The sequence below is a fragment of the Manacus candei genome, unplaced genomic scaffold, assembly GCF_025592945.1.
Source record: "Manacus candei isolate 608988 ecotype Guabito, Panama unplaced genomic scaffold, ASM2559294v1 h1tg000049l, whole genome shotgun sequence".
NCBI classification, from domain to species: Eukaryota; Metazoa; Chordata; class Aves; order Passeriformes; family Pipridae; genus Manacus; species Manacus candei.
In genome coordinates this window covers 18,238,615-18,262,294 of record NW_026138097.1, presented here as the reverse complement: position 1 = coordinate 18,262,294, position 23,680 = coordinate 18,238,615, and the positions used below count along the sequence as shown (strand labels likewise).

At 38.0% G+C, this 23,680-nt stretch overlaps 1 protein-coding gene across 2 annotated transcripts in view; it reads left to right on the top strand.

The window, feature by feature from the left end:
• Window positions 1-23,680, top strand: part of GMDS (GDP-mannose 4,6-dehydratase) — a 412,400-nt gene that overhangs the window by 179,128 nt on the left and 209,592 nt on the right. For both annotated transcript variants that reach the window (XR_007906642.1, XM_051799489.1), the window contains exon 7: window positions 5,968-6,095. Coding sequence is in view for 1 of the 2 variants with exons in the window: in XM_051799489.1 (XP_051655449.1) it covers window positions 5,968-6,095 (128 nt within the window). In the remaining variant the exon portion in view is untranslated. The remainder of the gene's footprint in view (window positions 1-5,967; window positions 6,096-23,680) is intronic.

Here is a 23,680-nt window from a genome sequence, read left to right as displayed (position 1 = left end):
TAAGGTACTACCACAATTTTAAATACCACAGAAGAAGATTCAACATATTATGATGAAGCAAAGTATTTTCAGCTATGCTATACAGGATTAAAACGTAAGGATTAAAGCACTATATCTTGTGTTTTAGGAAATAAAATGATTTATTGCTCTGGTCAGGAAGATGTTTCCCATTCAATGCATAACTTTACAAGGAGATGCTTATGAATCATATCACCCTTATTTCATATATATTTCATTTTGCAAAAATCTGATTGTAGACTTTATGAAAAGCTCATCCAAAGGTAGCTGTACTTGCTGTGTAAAATTTGCAGGATATTATGATGAGCAGAAGGAAAAAAAAATCACTTTTAACAGTGATTTTTCCTTTGTTGCCAAAAACTGATGTTTCTACTTTGTATATTTGTTGTTGTGAGAAGAACAATTGGTTATTTTAAATTTAGAATGGATTCACAATTTAAATGCATGAGTGTTTAACATATACTAAGTAGCTGCTCGTCAAGTTTTACAAAAATGCAGCACTGTATCAGTTGTTTTGATCAAGACACAGTTAAAAATTCCATTTAAACCCAAAATATGAAAGGTCAGTTTAAAGATCTTAACTTGATTTTTTTGTCTGGTTTACAGTGACATAAATTCATTGGCTTTGGAATAATTGTTATTGATTTTCATAAGTGTAAGTTAAAGGAGACTCTGGACTTCTTAGAAAATCTAGGTGTTCCTTTGTTTTTTAGCTTCAGCTTGTTACAAAGAAATGGAAAAGGTTCTCATAGAATGGAAATTATGAGCAGTGTGGATTTTCAGGCAATCAAAACATTTTCATGATCTCATTAAATGTATCATTTACAACACATATATATTAAAAGAAATATGTTCCTTTGGGTTAGTAGAAGCGCTGGGTACACAATGTGTTTGAACATGTTAGGCTTCCACTAGAATCTATGCCAGAACCATAGAAACTTGGAGAGAAAAAGAAAACTACAACCTTTTTCCTGTGTCAGCCTCTTTAGAGACAGAAACCTTTTTATTGTATTTTATGTAAAATGAGGAAAAAGGTGTTATGACAACTTGATTGACTGTGCTAGGACTGCATCTCAGTTGATAGATAAGTACTGCTATTAAATTCTCTCAGATTGATTGTAATTCTATAATCATGGCTAAGCTTCGCGAATGAAGATTTGGAGAGGGCTCTACCCACATTTGTTACAAGTGCACTGGTGGCTAAAAAGGCCAATACGAGATAGGCACGACCGGTCGCAAAAGGCACAGCAGAAAGACTCCTTAGGTGGTATATTCTGCAAGACACGATTCTTTCTGCGTTGTCTTTTCTCCTCGAGAGTGATCCTGCGTGCTTTCTCAAAGGCATCAGCAGCGATATATATTAGTTCTAATAACTAATGGTGTGAAACAAGGCTGTGTTCTCACACCAACCCTATTCACAGTCTTTTTCAGCATGATGCCCCAAGGGCCCATGGCAGACCTGGAGGATCAGGACGGTATCTACATTCAATACCGTACTGATGGAAGCCTTTTCAACCTAATTCTATAATATTACTAGGATTAATAATGGATTTTCTTATGCATGAAACAACTGGTGTTTTACAGTCTTCCTAAGACCACAATTTTGTCATCTGTTGGGTTTTGTATGTAGTCTTGAGAGCCTGGAAAATGAGGGTTCTTGAAATCAAACAGACACTACAGTAGTGGCTCTTAAAGCTTCTTCATTCATTTGGCTGTCTCTTCTAAACGACAGATTCCAGAGAAAAACATCTACTTCAAACAGCCAGTTTCCTGATGATACACAAAGGGTGAAACCCCAGTGCTGGTAAAAGAAATGGGGTATTGATGCATAGACCAAGATTTTGGTTTTTGGGGCATCCAGCTTTGGAACTGTAGGTGCATTTAGACTGTGCCCCTAAAGCAATAGTTTTAAATGAGAGATGTGTGCAGCTTTCAAAACTGCATCTTTACCAGATGTAGGCAGCATCCTTCTTGAAGGGATGAGCTGTTTCCCACCCTGAGCCAGGCAGCGCAACAGGTGACAGGCCTGGGCTGGAGAGCCAAAGCTATTGCATTATACCTCTGCTATTCCTTTTTTATTGTAGTATTGTTCCTGTAGTGGTTTGCTGACAAGTTACATGTTTTACAGATCAGGTCTGCTTGACAGGATTGCTTTAAATCCTGTCTAGGAAAAGTCGGGTTTGTAAATCAGACCTTACAGTTCCTATTGGAATGCTAATGATCTCAAAGGGAGGGCTTGAGTTTGAAAACAAATCTAAGCTAATGCCAGGGTTCCTGAAAGAGCTGTTAATATCATGAAAACTCATGCTTAAGGCCTCTTTTAAAATGTAAAAACTTGTCAGTCACTGCTCTAGTAGGGCTGTTTGCAATCACTGTAATGTGCTGACACACCAAAGCACTCTTTGCTCCATCTGGCCACTTCTCTTCTGCTGCGGTGCAGCAATTCCAGTGCTGCCAATAGCAGTGCAAACCAGAGCATAATGTGGCCCATCATGGTTTGGATGTATTCGCTGCACAGATAGCTATGCAAGGCGGTTAGCCCATCATGCTTGGCCCTCGAATGACTCTTCTCTTGGTTATTGTGGGATAGTGAGCTCCCAGACCAATGCTGCCCTCACACATTTTGAAAAAGTGTTCAAAAAAGTCAAAATACATCAACCATTTAAGGGTTTTGAACATTCCACGTTCATTCATACTAGGTGTGAGCAATGAGGTGTGTTTTACAAAACCTTTCTGATCTGAGGAAGCAGTGTAGAGCCAGACACAAATGTGGGACTCTGACATCTCTCTTCCCCACCAATCCAAGTAAGTTTCTGTTGCTACAACCAACTCAATTCCAGGTGAATTAGTAAGGTTAGTATAGTAAATTAGGCCTTATTCAGCTGTGATAACCAGTGGCATTTTAACTGCTGCATCATCTTGATCTGATGAAAATCAATATAAAGGGTGAAGTGGTTAACACATCAGCAGCTTTGTTGATACTCTTTCTGGCACTGGCTGGCCATTCCATGGAGAAAAATGCTCTTATAGGTTCAACATTAGCAAGTCCTCACTATCTCATGAGGAAGAAGGAAGCTAACCATTTCTGTGCCTCAAAAGGTACTTTGCATTCAGTTATATAAAGATGTCTGTAGCACTCCGCCTAGACATTTTAGATAGAATCAATCCTGAGGAAAGAGACATTACGTCTGCCAAATTTCAGGCCAAAGCAAGATTTTATAGCCCGATTGCAAACCCCTAGGACAGGGCTTTTTAATGGAAATGCTGACATAGCCTTAACTATTTTGTATGTCTCCAGCGGGCACCAGCTTAAATTCCAGTTGTGATGTGCATTTAATGGCATGGGATCAAACATAGCGTAATTAGGATATTTTAAGATACTGTGTTTGAAGAGAATCCATATTTAAGCATTATTTATGAACTATATCATTTGAGTGTTTCTGAAATGTGCCATTCAGTCCTTGGGTGAATGAAAAAAATTCTAATCACATTTCTCAGAATGAGCAGTAGCATTCTGTAGTAGTTTTCTTCCACAGCTTTAATGCTAAGGCACTTCCAAGAAGAGAGTTGGTATTATTTTGTGGAACCCTTACTGGAATATTTCTGGAAAATAAAGGTTTTTGTTTTTCATTGTGGTGCTCTCTAGTTCTTCACTTCAGCCTTTTGAGGAATATTATGATTTTACTTGGAGAATATCTCAAAGATCATTTCTCTCCAATTAACAGTGACTCTGCAAGAAGACAGCAGTTATTAGTATTTGCTGTGTTGTGCTAGACAAATCAGCTTTTTCTTGTGTGGTATCGTTCATATATTTAAAGTTAAGTTGATAACATAAAAGTTCTCTCTCTCACACAACCTAATACACTTTTTTTTTTCTTTTCATGCTGAGGAAGTGGTTGCTCCAAGATGGAAATTGACATTCATTAGTCCTGTAGGTTGACAGTAAAACTTGCTTTAATGCAGATGGTGACTAGAACTCTCATTGCTTTTGCTGTGAATGGGAATGTAGTGTTGAAAGCATTCTGTTTTGCTTATTACTCATTTGCAGTCTGGAACATAAAGCCATATGCTTTATCCTAGAAAAAGAGCTGTTCCTTCAATTGTTATTTGCTGAATAATAGTGCTAACTGAAATTATTTCCGTGGAGAAGGTTAGGAAGTTTCAGAGCTAATCCTAATAAGTTTTTGTAGCAGTTTGAATCTGGTTTTACTTTATTAGCAATAATCTGTGTGAAGGTCTCAAATCACTTTGATAAGGTAAAAACTGAAACAATCTTTGGAGAGATGCCAGTCTGACTAAGCCAAAGACACTGTCACTGGTTTCTGTTAAGACAGACCTCCACTCCTGCTGCAAGTCTGTCCAGCCAGGAACAGGAGAACCAGAGTACTTTGCTTTCAGAAGTTGCAATAGCAGAGTTGGTCGGTGTTATTCCTGTCCAATTTTTGAGAAACTTTGCTTTAAAAAAGACTCTGGAGTATATTTTGTTTCTGAAAGTTTGCAAATCATGCTGTTTAGGAAGCTTCCTTTATATATGAACACATTTTCAGGGGATATGGAAATTATATGATTTTCATCCTTTAAAAAACAGGCACAAACTGATGATATGTCCTAAATGGCTAATAACCAGAATTCCAATTAGGTCAGCAGTTGATGTAAAGATTAAAATTCTCTCTTAATCCTGTGGTAAGATCTAAATTATTTAAGTGCTTCATTCCACATGGTTCTTAGAACTGTGCTCTTTTGGGTTTTTTTACTTTTGGGAGAGTCAAATGACACAAAAAAGTACTGTAATGCTCCTGACTTTACAGGAAAAATCAGTAGTCTGAAAAAGACACTTCCCATTCTTTAATAATGTTACAAGAGCCTACCATTTGTTTGACAGGAAACAGAATATATTGAGATGCATATCTCAACAGCAGAGTTCCATAATGAAAAAAATCTATATCTATGCACTACTTAGGACTTCTGAAATTTGCTAAGAGCATTTTAGCATTTGCTAAGTGCAGTCATTTTCACTACCTTTCCTGTTTTTCATTTGGATGAAGTATCATCTGTCACCACTTTATCATATTTTTTTAGCTATTAAAAAGGCATGTAATTTTAATTTTTGTGGCTTATTAGTGTGCAAATGCCACTGGACTTGTTTAGCCTAAACTCACGGTCTAAATTCAAATCCCTCTGCTTTTGAGGAGACTGTGAGCACTTTTTAGAAACGCAGCCATCATAACCTAAAAATCAAGACACAAAAGCAAGTAACAACAAATATTATTTAAAGCAACTCTACCTGGAGAGGAAATAGTTTCACAAATTTTCTAAAGTAATTCTGTGAACCAAATACTGAAATATGATAAAATAACATACAGTCCTCAACTGAGAAAGTTGAAATCACAATTTCACGACCTATCTGAACCTGGTGGACAAAGAATCATAAATAACTAGAAAAGTGGAATGCATTTAACCATTAACCAGTCCTTTGGAGAATATGTAGTAAGTGCACAGTCTCCATTATTTTATTAATAAGCAAATTTATTTAGAGATATACATTCCTTTAAAAAAATTAAAAAGAAAAACAGAAACGGCAACAAAAAACTTGAGGGTGGTCTAAGATGTCTGTCTTCTTTATGTAACCTTTTGCATTTTGTGTTTAAGAACTGACATTCCAAATGGTTTTCTTTGGCTTTATGCCTAGAGTGAATACTGAGGCAGCAAATTAGGAATGCTTAAGAAGTCCCACAAAGGAAGATGTTTGCTGTGAAACTGCAGTTAATGTGACACTTGCACTGGAAGCTTCTTAGCCTGCTCAAATGATGAAAGATGGCATGAGTCTGGGTGATGTAAGGAGAGTGAATGAAGACTGAAAGGACCATGTACTGAGTATACAAGGTGTTTGTGGTGGCCAGTTATCTGCCACTGTGACTATGCTTATACTACCTTTTATTTCTATTTCAGGGGCTAACTTTGTCACTCGAAAGATTAGCCGATCGGTAGCAAAGATTCACCTCGGACAGCTGGACTGTTTCAGCCTGGGCAATCTGGATGCTAAGAGAGACTGGGGTCATGCCAGGGACTATGTTGAGGTAAGCTGGGCCTTTTTCTAAGTCATCTTCATGGTGGGGATAATGCTTATTGCTGTAACTTCAGGTTGTGGTCCATGGAGGGCTATCTTGAGATTTTTGTTGCCTGTTGAGGTCTGTTAACTTTGTCTTGCTCTTGACTTCAGATTAGGGAATTTAGTAACACAGCAGTCTACCCCAGGCATGACCTGAACAGAAAAATAAATCTTTGAGTTTACATTCCTTGCCTGAATTCCTGGGGAAGGGGTCTGACTATAATGTGGATCTATTTTAGAGTATTTCTTCCATTCTTCTGACAAATTTTATGACCAATATTAAAATTGCAGCAAGATGCAGTGTAACCTGAAGTCAAAGACTCTGCTGGAGGTTGGTGACCTTTATTTAATAAGGCAAGAAGGATGTGTATATTAATGATCAAAGGTCTTTCTGCTTATACATTAGAAAGAAGCATCACAACATAGTTGTGATGGCAGGTTTTGGAATGCATGAGCCTGAATTTAGTGTTTGAAATGTTTTTGTAGTCAGGATTTGTTTCTAATTTTATTCTACCCATCTACTTAAGCAGACAAACAAACAATACCCCTGCATTGTATTACAAGGGGACATGAATGAGCATGTAGGAAATATTGTCTTTTCCCCAGGAGATTTTTGTCCCCATTTTGGTGCTTAAAGATTTCCTGTGGTCATTGGACTATTTCTGTCTTTTAATAATTCCTTGCTGGGAAACCGGATTTGACTTCACCATTCATTGATGCAGTTTAAAAAGATGATGACTGTTTGTTTTGTTTTTCTGTATTACAAAATAAGAAGTATCACAGTAGGAAAAAGTCTGATTTTTATCGTAAATTGAGATTTTAAAGATAAAGTAAAAGCTGAGCTCTCAAATCTTGTTTATGGTCAAAAAGAAACAGCAAGAAAACAAAATCATAATACCTCAATGTTTACTTGTGTTCTGGATGACATTAAAACAAGTAAACAGCTGCATTGCCTTGGCATCAAAGGGGTTACATTAAAGTAAGAGAAGAAGGTTCCTTTTGTCAGTCAGCTATAATTGAAATTGGCTTTGGTTCTGTGCGGCATTTGTGTGTGAGGTGCTAAGGGCACCATCAGTGTTATGACTGTACCTCCATGACTGTTGTTCTATATTTGTGGCTACAACATTAGTTGAAGTAGTATACCAGCCCTATCATGTTATTAACGCATAAAACTATAGTCAAGAGTATTCATAAAATCAGTTACCAAGTCTCAACTGAAAGGAAGTAAAAGCTGCCAAATAAAATGATTAGTTGCATGAACATAATGAATATAATTTGCTAACAGGCATTGGATATTTCATAAAGACTCTGGCTGTCTCATTCCAAGACAATTTATACTAAGTCATAAATCATGGGATGAATCCTGATGTCTTCTTCCGTAAGGGAAATGCAAAATAACCCTCTTGTGCCTTATGTGTCAGACCCTTGTCCTATGTTCAGAGTAACACAGAGTGGGTAAGGTTGGAAGTGGGTTATCTGGTCCAACCTCATTGCTCAGGCAGGATTATCCTAGAGCATATTGACTAGAATTGTGTCCAGAGAGTTCTTGAATATCTCCAGTGAGGAAGACTCCACAACCTCTCTGGGCAATCTGTTGCAGTGTGCGGTCACCCACACAGCGAAGAAGTTATTCCTCATATTCAGGTGGCACTTCCTGTGCATCAGTTTCTGCTCTTTGCATCTTGTCTTATTGCTTGGCACCATAGAGAAGAGCCTGGGCCCAACCTCTTGACACCCTCCCATCAGATACTTATATACGGTGATGACATACATCCCCTGTCAGCTGTCTCTTCTTGAGGCTGAACAGGCCCAGCTCCCTCAGCCTATCGAGTCTATCATTCAAACCTTTAAAATCAAAAAGGAAATGAGAACAAGTCTATTCAGAAGAATGACTAGCTTTCAAGGCCTTTGGCCTCCAGAAGGAATGTAGTTGTCTGAGGTCTATGGCACAAACACATGTTTCTTGTGCAAGTAGCATTCCAGGCCTTTCAGCTACACATTCTGGGCCTGTCCCAAAATCTTCTGGAAAGAATTCCTCTCTAAAATATAGTTCATCTTGAGTATTTCTCATCCCGGAGAGGTATCCCTTCGGATAATGGGAGAATTATTATCAATTCTCTAATTCCCTGAGTATTGTGAAAATGTGGTTACAGGCAGCCTTCTAATGGCTAAAAAATAGAGTAACTTTAAACTGGAAATAAACAATTATTTGAGGCTTTAATGGACTGGAAAGTAGGGCTTAGAGATTTAACGTTGTTCAAATAAATACATAGTATGTTAGAAAGCATGATCATATTTACAAGCATTTGGGGAGCTTCCTTAAGCATATGGCTGAACACATAGGGATATATCTTATCCTCTCCATATGTAGTTTTAAATCCCATCGATATTAATACAAGTAACACATGTGCGTATAGACAGACCATGTACCGTGTTTTCTTTCTTCTTATTTCCTTATTAGGGATAATAATAAAACCATAAATGCATTCCTTTTTGTTGTTTTATAAAATATTATGGGTCAATTCCTGATCTCATGAAAGTTGATGAGCAAATTCCCATTGACTTTGTTGAGAGACCATATCCGTATGTGCTCAACTTGAGAATGTCTGATGGTTACAAAGGCCAGTATGATTTTGGGCAAAATCCTTTGCATACAGTAAAGTAGGGAAGAGTGTTCCTGCACTGCAGCATGTATGTGCCCACCAAGGGATGGGTTGGGGTTAGCTTTAATAACAGACAATTCAGAAGTTTGAGGTTCAAACATAAGTTCATATCAGTGGAGAACAGTTGGAATATGTGTTTGATTAGGCTTTTGTTCTGGAACTTGAACTGCCACCTGCATGCACAGGGTACAGCAGCATTGTGCTGGTGAATGAAAACTGGGAAGTCCAACTCATTAGAAAGAAAGGATTCCATTCAGTGTTTGAAGAGAATAGAATAGAAATAGGTAGACATTAAAATTGATAATCCTACACCAAAAATTTTCAATCTAAAATTACAGTGGTAACTCTTAACATATTGGCAGAAATTGCTGCTGCTTCTTGCTACCTCTTTCCTAATTTTTACTCTGCTGTGATCCAGCACAAGTCTCATGGGATGATATTTGAGATAAGGATCAATGCCACTGAGTTGGAAGAGGAAAAACAATATATCAGTGCTGTTGACATATGAATCTTCTGTGTACTGTTTTGTTTTGTGATGGTAATGTACCTTTTATTTGTTGCAGACCATCTGCCAGGTATTTTCAATTATTAGTTCAATAACAAACCTTAAGAGTCTGTGTCATTTCTATGCCATTTATAAAACAGAAGGAATCATACACATTTCCTCAGAAATCATAAAGATTTTCCTCACCCAAGAGTCTTATTTCAAATAAATATAGATCTTTAAAACATTTAACTTGGACCATTAAAAAATGCCCATCAATCACACAACCACAGAATCAGTTAGGTTGGAAAAGACCTCTGAGATCATCAAGTCCAACCTATGACCTAACACCACCATGTCAACTAGACCATGGCAGTGAAGTGTTACGTCCAGTTTTCCCTTAAATACCTTCAGGAATGGTACACCACCTCCCTGGGCGTCTCATTCCAGTATCTAATCACCCTTTCTAGTGAAGAAATTCTTCCTAATGTCCAACCTAAACCTTCCCTGATGCATAAGACTATGTTGGAAGAAGAGACCAACCCCCACCAGGCTACAACCCCCTTTCAAGTAGCTGTAGAGAGCGATGAGGTCTCCCCTGAGCCTCCTCTTCTCCAGGCTAAATAACCCCAGCTCCCTCAGCCTCTCCTCACAGGACTTGTGCTGCAAACCCTTCACTGGCTTTGTTGTCCTTCTCTCAAACCACTTCAGCACCTCAATGTCCTTCCTAAATTGAGGTCCCAGAACTGAACACAGTACTTGATGTGCAGCCTCACCATTGCCAAGTACAGGGGAAGAATCACTTCCCTAGTCCTGCTGGACACAATATTGCTATTCTTGGCCACTTGGGCACACTGCTGGCTCATGTTCAGCTGACTTCCAACCAGCATCCCCAGGTCCTTTTCCTCTGGGCCAGTTTCCAGCCACTCTAACCCCAGCCTGTTGAACTGCATGGGGTTACTTTGGCCAAAGTGTAGGAACCATCACTTGGGTTTGTTGAACCTCATACGGTTGATCTCAGCCCACTGATCCAGCCTGTTCAGGTACCTCTGCAGAGCCCTCCTACCCTGTGGAAAAAGAGCAAGTTCATATTACAGTTCAAAAGCTGAGACTTTTTCTTCCTTTCCTTCGGTTTCCTCTTTATCACTCGCTGATGATCAGACTGCCTTCTGCAGTTGTGCTGCCTACACCTCAGTGTTGTGCAGACAGTGGAAATACTGCATTGATAAATGCAGGAAAAGCCTACCAATATATGTCTTACAAAACTAACAGAACAAGTCAAAGATAACAGTTTTAATAATCTTTAGGTATTTATACAGATCAGAAATATTCTCTCTTGCCTTCAATAGAAATTCAGCAGTATTTCAAGCAATAATTACAGAGGACTCATAATTTGGTCGTAATTGGCACCAATTAAATTAATTACATGTCTAGTCAAATGTTTAGAATTAAGTATGGGCCTGCATTAGTGGTGAAATCAGGGTGCATTTGGTATTCTGAATGGGAATCAGCTTCCATTAATTTATATTTAAATAATGTAAAAGAAAACAATCAAAGCAAAAGAGAATAGTTTATAAATAAGTAATATAGTAAGTTATTGTACAAGCCAACCAAGTGTATTAAGAAACTGCTTGAAGAGAGACTTTCCATCTTACTCTTTTTTTTTGCTTTTTTTCAAATATGTACTGGTGCTGATTCATACTTTACTCTGCAATTAAAATGCATAAGAAAATGCAGTGATTTTTATTGTCTTAAACAATTTTGTGCCCATTGAAGTTGAATAGTAAAATCTAGTCTTTGTTTTAATCTCTAGTCAGCATCACCCGGTCTTTTATTCATGATTTTTCTATTCACCACTCTAATAGGCAGAAACTGACCCTTGGAAACAACTACTACCATTTCTGTTATGGGAAATCCCTTCTTGTATGTTCGTGTGTATGTTTAAGTATAAAAACTCTTGCCAGACAGAATTATTTAAAATTTTACTTTACTCTTGTGCCTAAGAAAAGGAGTCAGCCAGCAAGACTGTTGACCAAGGTATATCTAGTTCTGTTTTGTTGTTTTCTTATAGTGTTAAGAATATGTTGTCTTTTGAGATACATTTTACTTTAGTCTGCTAAGACTTGAAGTTTTTTCTGATTAATCCTTTCACCATCCCAGCTGAATTCTTGTTTGTGAGAGTCTGGCTTTGTTAAGGACTGTTGGTTGTAAAAAGAAAGTCAGTTGTATCTGTCCATGTAAATATCAATACCTCCTATAGTTATGAGATTGCCTCATGAACTCAAGACATGTTTCTAAATGGGGTTACCTTTTTGTTATGGACTGAAGTGAAAAAGTTTTTCCTTTCTTACTGCTTCATTTTTATGTTTAAAGTCTCCTTTAGTTCCCAAATCTTCATTCGCGAAGCCTAGCCATGATGATGAGTAATAAAGAAGAATCTTCTAATAAAAGTTAAGAAATAATTTCAAACTCTCAATGCTGGACTTGTTTTAGTATTTTGTGTATTTCCAAATAAGAACATTTTCTTTCCATCAGCTTGCCTGAGCTGGGATAACTGATGGCTCTGTTAAGCCAAACTTATCTTCAAATAAAATCAAATCTGCTCCAATGGATGTGATTATCCACTGAACTGGTTATTGCTTCCATCTAAGTGAAGTAGTTGTGAGAACAGAGAGACCTGTATGAACCTTTAGGAGAAAAATGTGATAAACTTTGGATCCACTACTGACTGTTCATTAAACTCTTGACAGGTGGTACTAGCTGAAGCATTATCTTTTCTGGAAGCATGTGTATTAAAGACAATGAGACAATGACTATTCCACCTTAGATTCTTTCTAATAGTTTAAAAATCTTTAATGTAGAACTAAGTCTCATGCTGAAAAAATGAGACTGTTGAGAAAGCAATATCTTCCTGAAGTCAGTAAGCATTTGCCAAGGACAGAATATTCTTTGATTTTCTCATGTAAATACTTTGATCATGTGAAGATATGATGTGTCCAGGATAAAGGAAGGGGCATTTGACCATGGTAATATGTTCAATCAATCATCCACGCAAATAATGATCCAGTTCTCAGGATACGACACAGGCAGCCTAAGTGACCACAGCACAGTTTCAACTGGTCTCAGTAAAGTTCACCCAGCGCTGACCAACAGGCACTGGCATTGCAATGCAGCCACTTCCTCATGACACAACAAGAGAGCTGGAAGAGCAGGTCCAAGAAGAACAGATTGTCTTCCCTCTGGTTGAGTCTATAGGGAAAAGACATAGATAAGTGGATTTCCAAGGGCAATTCATGCTACCATTGTTTTAGTAAATTATTTGTACATATTACACCTCAACAATATTCCAGCACTACAAAAGAGCTCAAGTCTTGATTTGAAGTGGTAGATGGCATCACTGGCCACAAAACTGGTGTCTCCCCAGCATGTCTCATGCAGAATCAAGATCGGATCCTGTGAGACACTGACGTAATTTCTCTCTCTTTATTGCTGTCCAGGTAGGCTCCATCAGGCTCCCTAGGCTCAGAAGGACATCTGGCTTCAGAAACCACTCTTTTAACTCTCTGATTTTAGTCAAAAACTTCAGAGTGGAACTGAAGACCAAACATTTTTTCCAAAGCTATTTCTGAGAGGTACTAAAATGAACTGTCATGAATTATAAGCATATAGTGAAGCAGAGAAAAAGTTGAAATTTAAATAATCATGTTTTCTTTCTGTTAGAGCATGATTTGGTGCCAGCACAGTGGAGGTATAAATCTCAAGCATCTTCTTTCAGATTTTGAAAATATGGGCAAACTTTCCCTTACGAAGAGAGAACGTGTTTTAGAATAACTGTGATAGTAAAAGTTTCCTTTTAATGCTAAATAAAGGCTTACATTTTTGTAAATAAGACTGCACAATAAAAGACCTTATAATGCATTTCTTTCAGTGTGTGTAATTTAGATTAGAATTCTTGACTATTAGGAATAGTTGCAATTCCCAACAGAGTAACACACTCTGACTATCATCTTAATTTTACTCATGTGGATGCTGTCTACATTAAAGAAAAAGAAACCTAAACCAAGTCCTTCATGGTTTTTGAAATGCTGAAGTCTGTAAATAATATGATTCTAAATAATTACAGCATAAATGAGAAAATTTGAACACACTTTATTCATGTGCTCATGCACACACATACACAACCTGAATATCACAGAACCACAGAATCAATGAAGTTGGAAAAGACCTCAGAGATCATCACGTCCAACCTGTGACTGATCACCACCTTGTCAACTAGATCAGAGAACTGAGTGCCACGTCCAGTTGTTCCTTGAACACCTGTAAGGGACAGTATGTTTCTGTGCCTGGATGATTTTTGTGAAAATCATTTTCATGTATGTGCTATTTTCTCGTTAAATTTTATATGATTGATAATAACAGATTCTGCATGAAAGTAAGTAGTTTATTACAATAGACAGGAATGGTCTCCATAATTAAAACATAAAAATGAAGAAAGAAAAGGGTATTAATTACAATATGTAGGTGTTCTGTCTAATACACATCATATGGTATTGATTTCCAGCAGCAGTGGTAGACTGTAAGTCCAACTGTAATGTTGTTGTTAGACTTCTTGTCCTTTCAGAAAACTATCCTGATCTATTTCAGAACTATAGCACATTTTTCCCTTTTTATTTTCTATCAGATGTATTTTCTGTGAGGGAAACATATATGTAAATAGATTTTCTTTTTTATTATTTGCGTAGATTTTCCTTTAACTTTCTTTTTCACCACTTTCATGTTTGACCTATTAGTGTTTTTAGGATTTACAAAGCCAAAAAAAAAAATACTTTCCTCAGCAAAACCATCTGGTTTAGTTTCCTGTGTCTCAACAATGATATGTGTATTATTATCAAGGCCACCCTGGTGGTTTTCTAAGTAGTCTTGTTACAGTGGTGGTCCTACAATTCAATTGGAGTGATGGAAAGGTTAGAATAAGGCTTCTTTCAAGTATAAGGTTTCCAGATTGATAAATTATGTATTGTTGTCATATTTCTGAGACTGACCTATTTCGCCATTGTAACTTGAATGCAGTATCTCTTCCATCAAATAATACAAATACAAGAGTTCTCCTGACAAATTCTGCTTTTGTAGTGTGTTCTTCTTGAAAATACCAAATTAAGGCACTTTACATAAGTAACTGTAAATGCACACTGTGTCCCTGTAATTTTAGATTTCTGCTCTGTCTGACAATACGTGAAAACCCAAGTAAAATTATTACAGGGTCCACATTTAGGAGCTGTACTTTTACTTGTTATAGGGTCAGTAGAAAACATATGAATGTCAGCAGAGAGACTACATAATGCAGTATATATACACCATCATTGCAGTCCACGTCAGTGCATGCTGCAGGACAATGTTTACTCATTAGCAGGTGGCAATATAACACTAGGGTGAAAACAAGCCAGGCTTTTTAAAAATGGGTCTGTTCCATCTTCCAGACAGTCTCGTGGTAATTTTAACTTGGGGCAACTGCAGATGAGACTGTGGGAAAGAGATGAATCTCACGAGGGAGATGAGATTGCCTGGACCCAGGGAGTGAATGCACCAGAGAGCCTGCTCAAGGCTGCAGCTCCGCCTGGAGTGAAACCACTGCCCCATCATGGAATGGAGTGTGTTTGCCATAAGGTGAATCTTCACAAAATTTAACAGCAAAGGTCTCACAAGTCTCTCTTAAGTGTGTGTAAATCATGATTTCAGCATTTTTTCCCCATTTTAGTCCACATAAATTTTACGAATTGGGCACGTTCAAGGCAAATTTGAAGGAAATGTTCTCATAAAATTCCCTAGCCCTCTGCATGCAAAATTTCAAATACTTACTGTACAATAAGGAAACCTCTAGTTCATGGAAAAAAAATATTGAAGTTTATGAGAGAACTAATGAAATGTATTCTTTAATGAGCTGAATCACTTCAATTGATGTTTTTCCTTTCTTTGCTCTTTTTCCTATCATGAGGGGAAAAAAAGAAAGAAAGAAAATAAAACCAACCAAGTATGTCTACCTTTGAACTCAGAAATTTTTTTATTCAATCAGTTGGTATTTGGCAACATTTTAAAGAATGGGAAGCAGCATCTTTTATTGGTAAATGTTAGGTAGCATTAATAACAGGTACTGCTACCAGCCCCACCTGTAATAATCCATATAGTTTCTCTTTATTAACTAATCTATGATTTACAGGTTTATTTGAATCTTAGAGTATCATACCACATTCTGAGAAAGCTCTATAGCATAGTTGGTTTGAATTTTAATAAGGGGAAAAACTCCCTTAAAACAGATCATTAAAATTTAATGAGGACATTTTTAAAACCCCGTAATGGTTCAATTTACACTGGAAGTCAAAAATAGTTAATGGTGTTGTTATGTCTGTGTGGCAGCATCCTCACTATACAGTAATTGTTTTCATTTGAAATTAAGCCAGTAAAACAGCACGGGCAGTGCATTCCCAAAACCAAAGTTTTTAGCCCTCCAACAATTTCAGGTCATTCCACTGAAAGAAGAAATGTTTTGGAGGGTAAATTAAAATGTCAGGGCTCACTTTTATTGTACTCTAGCTGTTAATATTCTGTGCATTATTAAGAAGATTGGTTATCAGCAGAGTGACTGTTCTTTCCTGATCTGGGTACAGAAAAGAAATACCATTTTTTTGTTTGTTTGAGTGGGAAACATTCCCCAAACCCACAGGGTGCACTTAATATGCCACTTTTAGTTGTAGCAGAAATACTTGAATTTTAGCTGTAGGTGTTTTTGGACGAAGCCTTGACCTAACAACCAACATTAATGATCCAAAGACAGAGCAGCTGAACTTTCCAGTTGGCCTTCTTTGGCCGATGTTAAGCTTTCCCTAGGGGTGATTCACTTGGTTACCAGGTTAAGTATGTGAAGAAAGCTTATTGTTGTCTTGTGCTTGACTCCTTTCTCTCCACGTGATTTCTGCACTGAAAGCAATTGTGTCTTTCCTCAGGAGTATGAGGTGCATTACATTTGCAAGGTAGGTGAGTGACATTAGTGTCTTCTTAGCCCTCGCCCCAAGTCAGCTTGGCAGTTTGGCTGGGGTGGATTTTCCTGCAGCCATCGAAGAGGAGAATGCAGTAAACAGTGGGGCCCTGACATCATCCAGTGCCTGCAGCTTACGAGAGCACTGTGCAAAACAGCTGGTTGTTCCTTCAAGCCATCCCAGCACTTCCTCCTGTGAAGGAGGGTCAAGGCTGACTGGTGCAAGAGAGCTGAGCAGCTGTCCTTCCTCACACACCCTGCAGATGCACTGGTCAACTCCTGCTGCTAGCAACCTTGGTGGCCATTTCATTGCTTCTAGTGAAATAAGGGGTTTAATGATGCTTCTTAAGTGAGTAGGCCCATATATCTGCTTCCAAATTTTCTGTTGCGCAGTGGGATTAAAAGGGTCTCTGCTATTGGATTTGAGGAAGAAAATTAGGGGATCCCTAACTATTCATGTGAAATGTTGCCTCTCTGCAAGGACAAATTATTGGGATTTTTTTTTTGATAATTGAATGCAGTCCAAGCACATTTGCTTACTCTTTAACTGTGCTCTTAATAATAAGCTTTGTACTTTTTAGAAGCTGATAGTTTTTAGTGCAAGTTGTGCATTACTATTTCTTGATCTGCAAATAGATTTGATTTATTTTTTTTTTATATCGGAAGAGGTTTCTCTTCTTCCATGTGCACTTTACAGGTTTCTTTAAGGAGCAGTAAATTGCATTAGTAGAGCATTAACTCCTGCTTCTGCCTTAACCTTTAGCAGGTGAGATGTTACTCTACACCATAACAGTTTATCAAGGCAACCCTAATGCTCCAATACCACGCACACATGTTGCTTTAGACATAATGAAAAGTTGGTACAAATCATATGATCTTGCTGCACAGTGCTTTATTTTACAAGAAAAAGTAATGCTTTGTATTGCTGATGCAGTATATTTCTTTTGCAATACAGGCATATTTTCCCCCTTACCATTAATTTATTATACTGCATTTATTTCCAGACCGACACTACTTTTCCAAATCTGGTGGGAATTTCTCTCTTCCTCTGAGGTGCTTTAAATTCAACAAGCATCAAGTTTTTAATATATCATATTCATTTTATAGGGGAAGTAATTGACAAGGGGAAAATATTTTAAATATACCCTTTTCATTTTATTGCCAGTATTATTACTGGTATCCAAGGTAGATATATACTAAAAACACTGCTGGTATAAAACTGTCCATCTGCCACATTACAGGCATATCCCAGGTTATTGGAAAGGTGTCAGGAGGCATAAGACAGGATGGTCTGTAGGCTGTGTTGACAGACCAATACATGATAGCTCCATCTCCCAACAAGGGAAAGCCCAAGAAGTGCCTGGCTGCTGCTTGGCACTGGCCTCTTACCACCATCATCTGGTTACCGGCAGCCTTGCTCTTGAAACCCCCGTACCCCGAGGCTGTATTTGAGTGTTGTATTCAAGCTGCAGATAGGGAATTACCACTGCTCCTATATGTGCATGTTCCATGTTTATGCTTGTTTGATGTTTTATTTCAGCCCCTAATACCCTGTAAACCTTTTCCAGTGAATCCCGTGCCATAACTATGGTATACACCACTGGAATGTGTCTTTCTGAGTTGATAGTACTGGTAAAAGAAATGATACTGGTTTGCAAGGAGGACCGTACTGTAGAGCAGGACCCTTCTGTGTTTTGCTTTCTGGGAATGCCAAGGTGGAGCACTAAGGAGCTTCCCTTCCAAGGACCTTTTAGAGGCTAACTGGTGCCTCATCTCTAGAAGAACCTTTTTTTTTCCTTTTGAAAATATCTCAAGAGCAGCTGAGTAACAATTTAAAGCTGGTATTGGTTGGTGGGTTTTGCAAGTTCTTATGGTCTGAGCACGCTTAATGTAACACTTTTATGTCATGTACAACATTTTGATGGCATCTTAAAAATAAGGGTGCTATTTTAGAAAATATACTATTTGATCCGGACAGCAATACAGGGTAAGAATATGTGTGAAGTGCTCAAGCCCCAAGAGGACTGTAGGGCTATGAGTTCCCTCACTGCCCCCTTGGGAAGCCTGAAGACCGAGGATGATGCAAACCAACTGCAGGAACTGGTTTAGAGTGAAATCTTCTTCTAAAAATATGATTATTGACTTAGGTGGGACTTGACTTCATTCATTGTGCATTCATACATTTGTGCACAGGGAGGCAGAGGCCAGCAGAAGAGAAAGAGGCTCTGTGCCTGCCCAGAGTTACACAGTACACCTGTGATAGGGACAGCCACAATTTGGCTCTAAAAGTGACCTCAGGAGACATTAAAATGACATTTAACACATTACCAATAAAACCAGGAAGCATAATAAAGAGTTTTCACCTGGCCTGCTCAGTGCCAGTTTTCAGTCTCAAGTTTGACAGAATGATGGAATTGGTGCACAACTGCTCACTCCTTGTAATTAAGTAAATTAGACTTTCCTTAAAGAAGGCTTTTTTGTTGCTGATGTTCATAAGGTCACATCTAAAGAAAGGTAGTGTAAAACCAACAGGCACGTGTAAAAGTATAGCTGGCAAAAGAACAAGTTTGAGTAAAAAGTACACCCAAACCAAAAGTAAATTAATCATCATTATTATCACAATAATTTTGGAGTGATTACAGAAAGCAGTGTTAAATAATAGCAGAATCATGCACATTTGACATTTACCTTTAAAATACACTGTGCAATAAAGAGAAACAAGACTCAGTTCCCTTGGCTTAATTTATTCATATGAGGTTTGGGAACAAATTGTGTCATGAAATTGCATGCTGATGATAGGCAATTAGTCGCACTGATTTGTAGCAGTCTGATCATTTAAATACAATGTGTCATAAATATGTCAAGGCGGAGGGAGGAAATCCAAATTCTGAAAACACTATCTTAACCATGTCTTGAACAGTTGTTTATGTTCTGGAGTTGCTTGTAAAATAGTTTACTCATAACTAAGCTGATAGTTTTATTAGTAGGATCTTAAAGTGATCCATTTTTGCCTAGATATGGCTTTCACTGGGATACTGGTTCATATAAAATCTCTTTCAGTGAAACAGTCTACTAACTTGTCACTGCAAATTCTGGCTGTGTTGGTTTTAGAAAGTACTGCTGGACCTTGCAGTGTTATTACACTTTCTTGGAAGGAAAAAATCACACAAACTTTTCTATTTCATGAAGGCAGATAAAAGGTAGAAAATAAAACTGCTTGTATACTAGAACAAAATAGGAGTACTCAGGATGAAAGCTAGGATCTAGAATCCCACCCAGAACCAGTTCTACAGCAGCTAAAAGAAGCACTGTCTGGCAGAAAAAAGTGAATTTATACTCAGGAGGACCACAGCTGACGCTGCATCTTCCTATGGGAGGGATGTGCGGGCAATACAAGTATAGGGATTAAGACCCTAGTTTATAGCAGAATACTGTGTTCTCATCACCTGCTCTTGGGCCAAAGTGAGCTGCCAGCTGCCACTGTGCTTGATTCTGTCTGTGAAAAGAGACTGAAATTCTCTAACTTGAGTGGGTCACAAAACAAAAACATGCATAGAAAGTAGCAAACATTGCATTAGATTTTGATAGTTTGTTTCCTTACAGAGTGAAGAGAGATGAGGGAAGCATGTGTTTAGTAGATAAGTTTGACTTGAGAATTGTTCTTAATACTAATTAGACTTCTACTCCTGAAACTAAAAGAGATTGGCTCTGCAGGATCTCATGTACTGGCATATGAATATTTCTGCAGAATTAGTAATTTTGTATTGGGCACAGGCTCAGCCTGCACACTTGGTTAGGGGAGAAGGCAGCAAATGTGGGTTCCCTGTGTAACCTACAAGCACAAATAGGTCTGTCATGCTACCACTGCTAAAATGAATGCAGCTTTTTTGCAAATGATAAAACTAGTCATCAGTGACACAAATTAGATTGAGAACACCCTTGTAGTTGCTTCTAATTAGCAGAAGACACAAGTGATCTTAAGCTTTGAATGCTACTGCTTACCTACTGATGGCAAAGTGCACAATTGGACTGTGGCCTTAACTTACACACGCATCTGATCAACCAAGTACAGTAGACCTTTCTTTCAGATTTCACCCTGAAACTCAAAAATTAACACCTAATTTTTTAACAATGACTTTTTAATAACAACCCACATAATATTTTCATACCCAGTGTGTGTCCTCTTCTGCCTTGTAACAGCTGCAGATGCCTTGAAGCAAGCCTGAATGTGCATGTATGTGTTGCTGGTCCTTCTGTCTTGTGTTACAGAGAATAAAAAGAGTGCAAAGATTTGTCCTCCAAGGCTGTGTGTGGGGACTGTTGAAGTAGCATCTGAGGTGTTACTGAAATTTTAATAGCAGCAGGTGCCCAGTCTTTAACAAAAGCATTCTTTCTACTAGAGGTTCACTAGGAACCAAAGCCTGAGAGGTGTCAGCAAATAAAAAGTGCCAGTTTGTTTACACAATTATTTTTTTTTTTTGCTTTTCAGTTGTTGGAACTTCATTCTTTCTTTTCTTTTGATAGAGCCATAAATCTCCGAGTTCCCGTAGTTAGATGGGAAAAAACACAACAACAAATTTCACTTGGTGAAGAGAAAATAGAGAGGGATAAATAAGTGTATTTGAATTTTTAACAAAAACACTTTAAGGAAGACAATAAAATTACTTGGTTGCATTAGAATGTTCAAGATACTAAGTTCCTTTCTGTTTATACACAATGAGAATTAATTAGAAGTAGCTACAGGAGTATTCAGAATAAACTTGCCAAGTTATCTGTCCAAGAGAATTTGAATTAAAACAGAATAAAAAAAGGGCCTAAGAGAGCAGGCCTACCCATAGAAACAAGAAAGATTTGTAGAGCAGATTGGATTTGTTATTCAGTGGCTACTATTACTGTTATGTTTGTTGCTTTATTTAGATGAACAGTTTGGGTCTGGTTGTCTTTGTTCTCGCTGTCCGGAAGACTTGGCACATTGCATGTCATGCACAGTATGGTTAGAAAGAGAGATCTGCAAAAGGACATCCACTCAAAGCAAGCTGGCAGACAATAGCAGAACATCCTTTTCTTTGGAAGCAACTCATCAGGAAAACATTGGTCCTGCCTCTCTGTATTTAGCTGAATGCGGATGAGAGGCATGATTAACACTAATGAGTGACCAGGGATTTACTGTTTACTTAGAGATAAGGCATAAGCTTCCTTCATTGGCACTTTCTGCCAAATAATTTGATCCTAGTTCACTAATTATTTTATTATTTGTTGTTGCTCGTTTTGATAGTAGTAGTTGTTGTTGCTTTAAGTGATTTCTTTCACCAAAATCTTTTCATCACTTGCGTTTATTTCATTTTATTTTTATTGTAAATTATCTGAGCTGTTTGTCATTTGGGCCACAGCACTCTGGAGGTCCTTCATGTGCATCACATGTTCTGCATCCAACAGTGCTTTTTCTGTTCAGTTCTTGCCCTCCTCCCCAAAGCTGAAATAAATCAAAGTAGGTTGAGACTCAGTCGCAATAAATCAAGACCTGTCCAAAACTGGAGCCTGCCCAGTCAAAATGTCATAGCTTGGCTTTCACTGAGGATTAATTAAAGGCCTGATATAAAGCCCAGATGTGCTTCAAGAGAGTAGCAAACTGCTTGGTGGTGGCTATACTAAAAACCAAGTCTCCCCATGAATCTGCCCACCCAAGAACATGGAGGAGGATAAGGCTGAGGAAAAGGGAAGAAGGGAGGGGAGAGGTGGAAAGGAGTAAACTGAATCAAGCATGATTTTATAGCATCCACGTTGGCAGAAAACAAGACAAGCTCTATGCTAGAGCACCTCTGAAAAAAATACAAAGCCTGCATATGTATATTTCTAACAGCCTTAGAGAACATAATTGTTAAAATGCTCAACATTAATTGGGAGTGGGATAAAACTAAGACAGTGAGTGAACTTTTGCACTTTTTATGGTCAAAAAAATTTATATATGTGGCATTTCCAGTCACTGAGCTTGCTTGGTGCCTGTTTTATATTAAATTCCTGAAAGTCATCTTGACTGAAGATTCCTGAGGCTCTGATAGGGACAGATATGGAAATGTATATGTATCTAAATTCAGTATATTTGAATATAAATATGTAAAATATACTGAAATTACATGCTGCTTGCATTATGGCCTTTGTAAAACTCCAACTTTGGTTCCAGAGGTACAGTGATTTAACTGAACAATGTGCACAGAATAAACCCTTTTAAAAAAAGACAGACGCTTAAAGAGTGTTGCAGCTCAGTTGTGGGACACAATATATGGTTATTCTCACTCTCTCTTGCAAGCATAGAAATACAATTTCCTGGGGGAAAAAAAATAGTACCTGATTGTTTGTATTGAATTAAATGATTTCCTGAATAAGATTAGTCCAAAATTTAATTTCATAATTGGTTTCAGTTTCTTTGAACTTGCTGTGTGTAAGTAATGAGTACACACGTGCTCTGATGAGATGCAGTGTTAAATTTTCATAGACCTAGACAAGTGGTTATGGGATAGCAGGAGAGATCTGCCAAGCAGTACTGCCCTGTGCTCCTCAATCTGATGTAGTGAATCACTGTTTATGTAGCTGTCAGTTTTGATGCCCTGGATATTCCTAGGCATGAGATGTTCCCATGCGTATGTACGTGATAGACCTGTGTATTCATTTACTTATATATCTTCTTAGAGACATGACATCCTCTCTAATCTCTCCTCTGCCCCGATTAAATGAGTGTCATCTTGCAAAACAGGCAGAAAAGTAGGAGATAAGGAGTGGACAAGAGGCACAGATTAAGGTTTCATTTCTGCAAAATGTGTGCCAAGAGTATAACAGTTCTTTGTTAAGGCCCCAAGAAGATCTGATGAAAGCCAAGGTTTGAGGGAAGCTTGGTGTTAGACTTCACAGTCCTGCTGACTCTGGGGCTTGTCCTTGTTGCATATGGTAGATACATGTTTGTATCACCTTGGCAAAGCAGAACCATGATGAGCCTTGACTAACCTCTATGTCAGATGGCTAGCAAGTGACAGGTTTTGCTCTACAGCGTTCCCTTGTTCTGTGCAGTGGGGAAAAACCTACTGAACATGATACTTTTCTCTGCTGAGTCAATGTGTCACACAGAAACTTGCAACGCTGGTTGGGTACACATTCCTCCATTGGTCACCAAAGGACAGTTTATACTAGATTGCCTCATGCATGGTCCTGTCTCTAAAGGAGCCCCCAACATTATTCTAAATACCTTCAATTTCCCTGCTCATTTCTCAAGTCTTTGGTGCAACCCCTTCATATTTCCTAAAGTCTTTATTTTGAGATGCTGTCCATTTGCTTCATTAGATTTCACCTACACTGGCCTCCTCGTACCCTGCTTCTTCCAATAG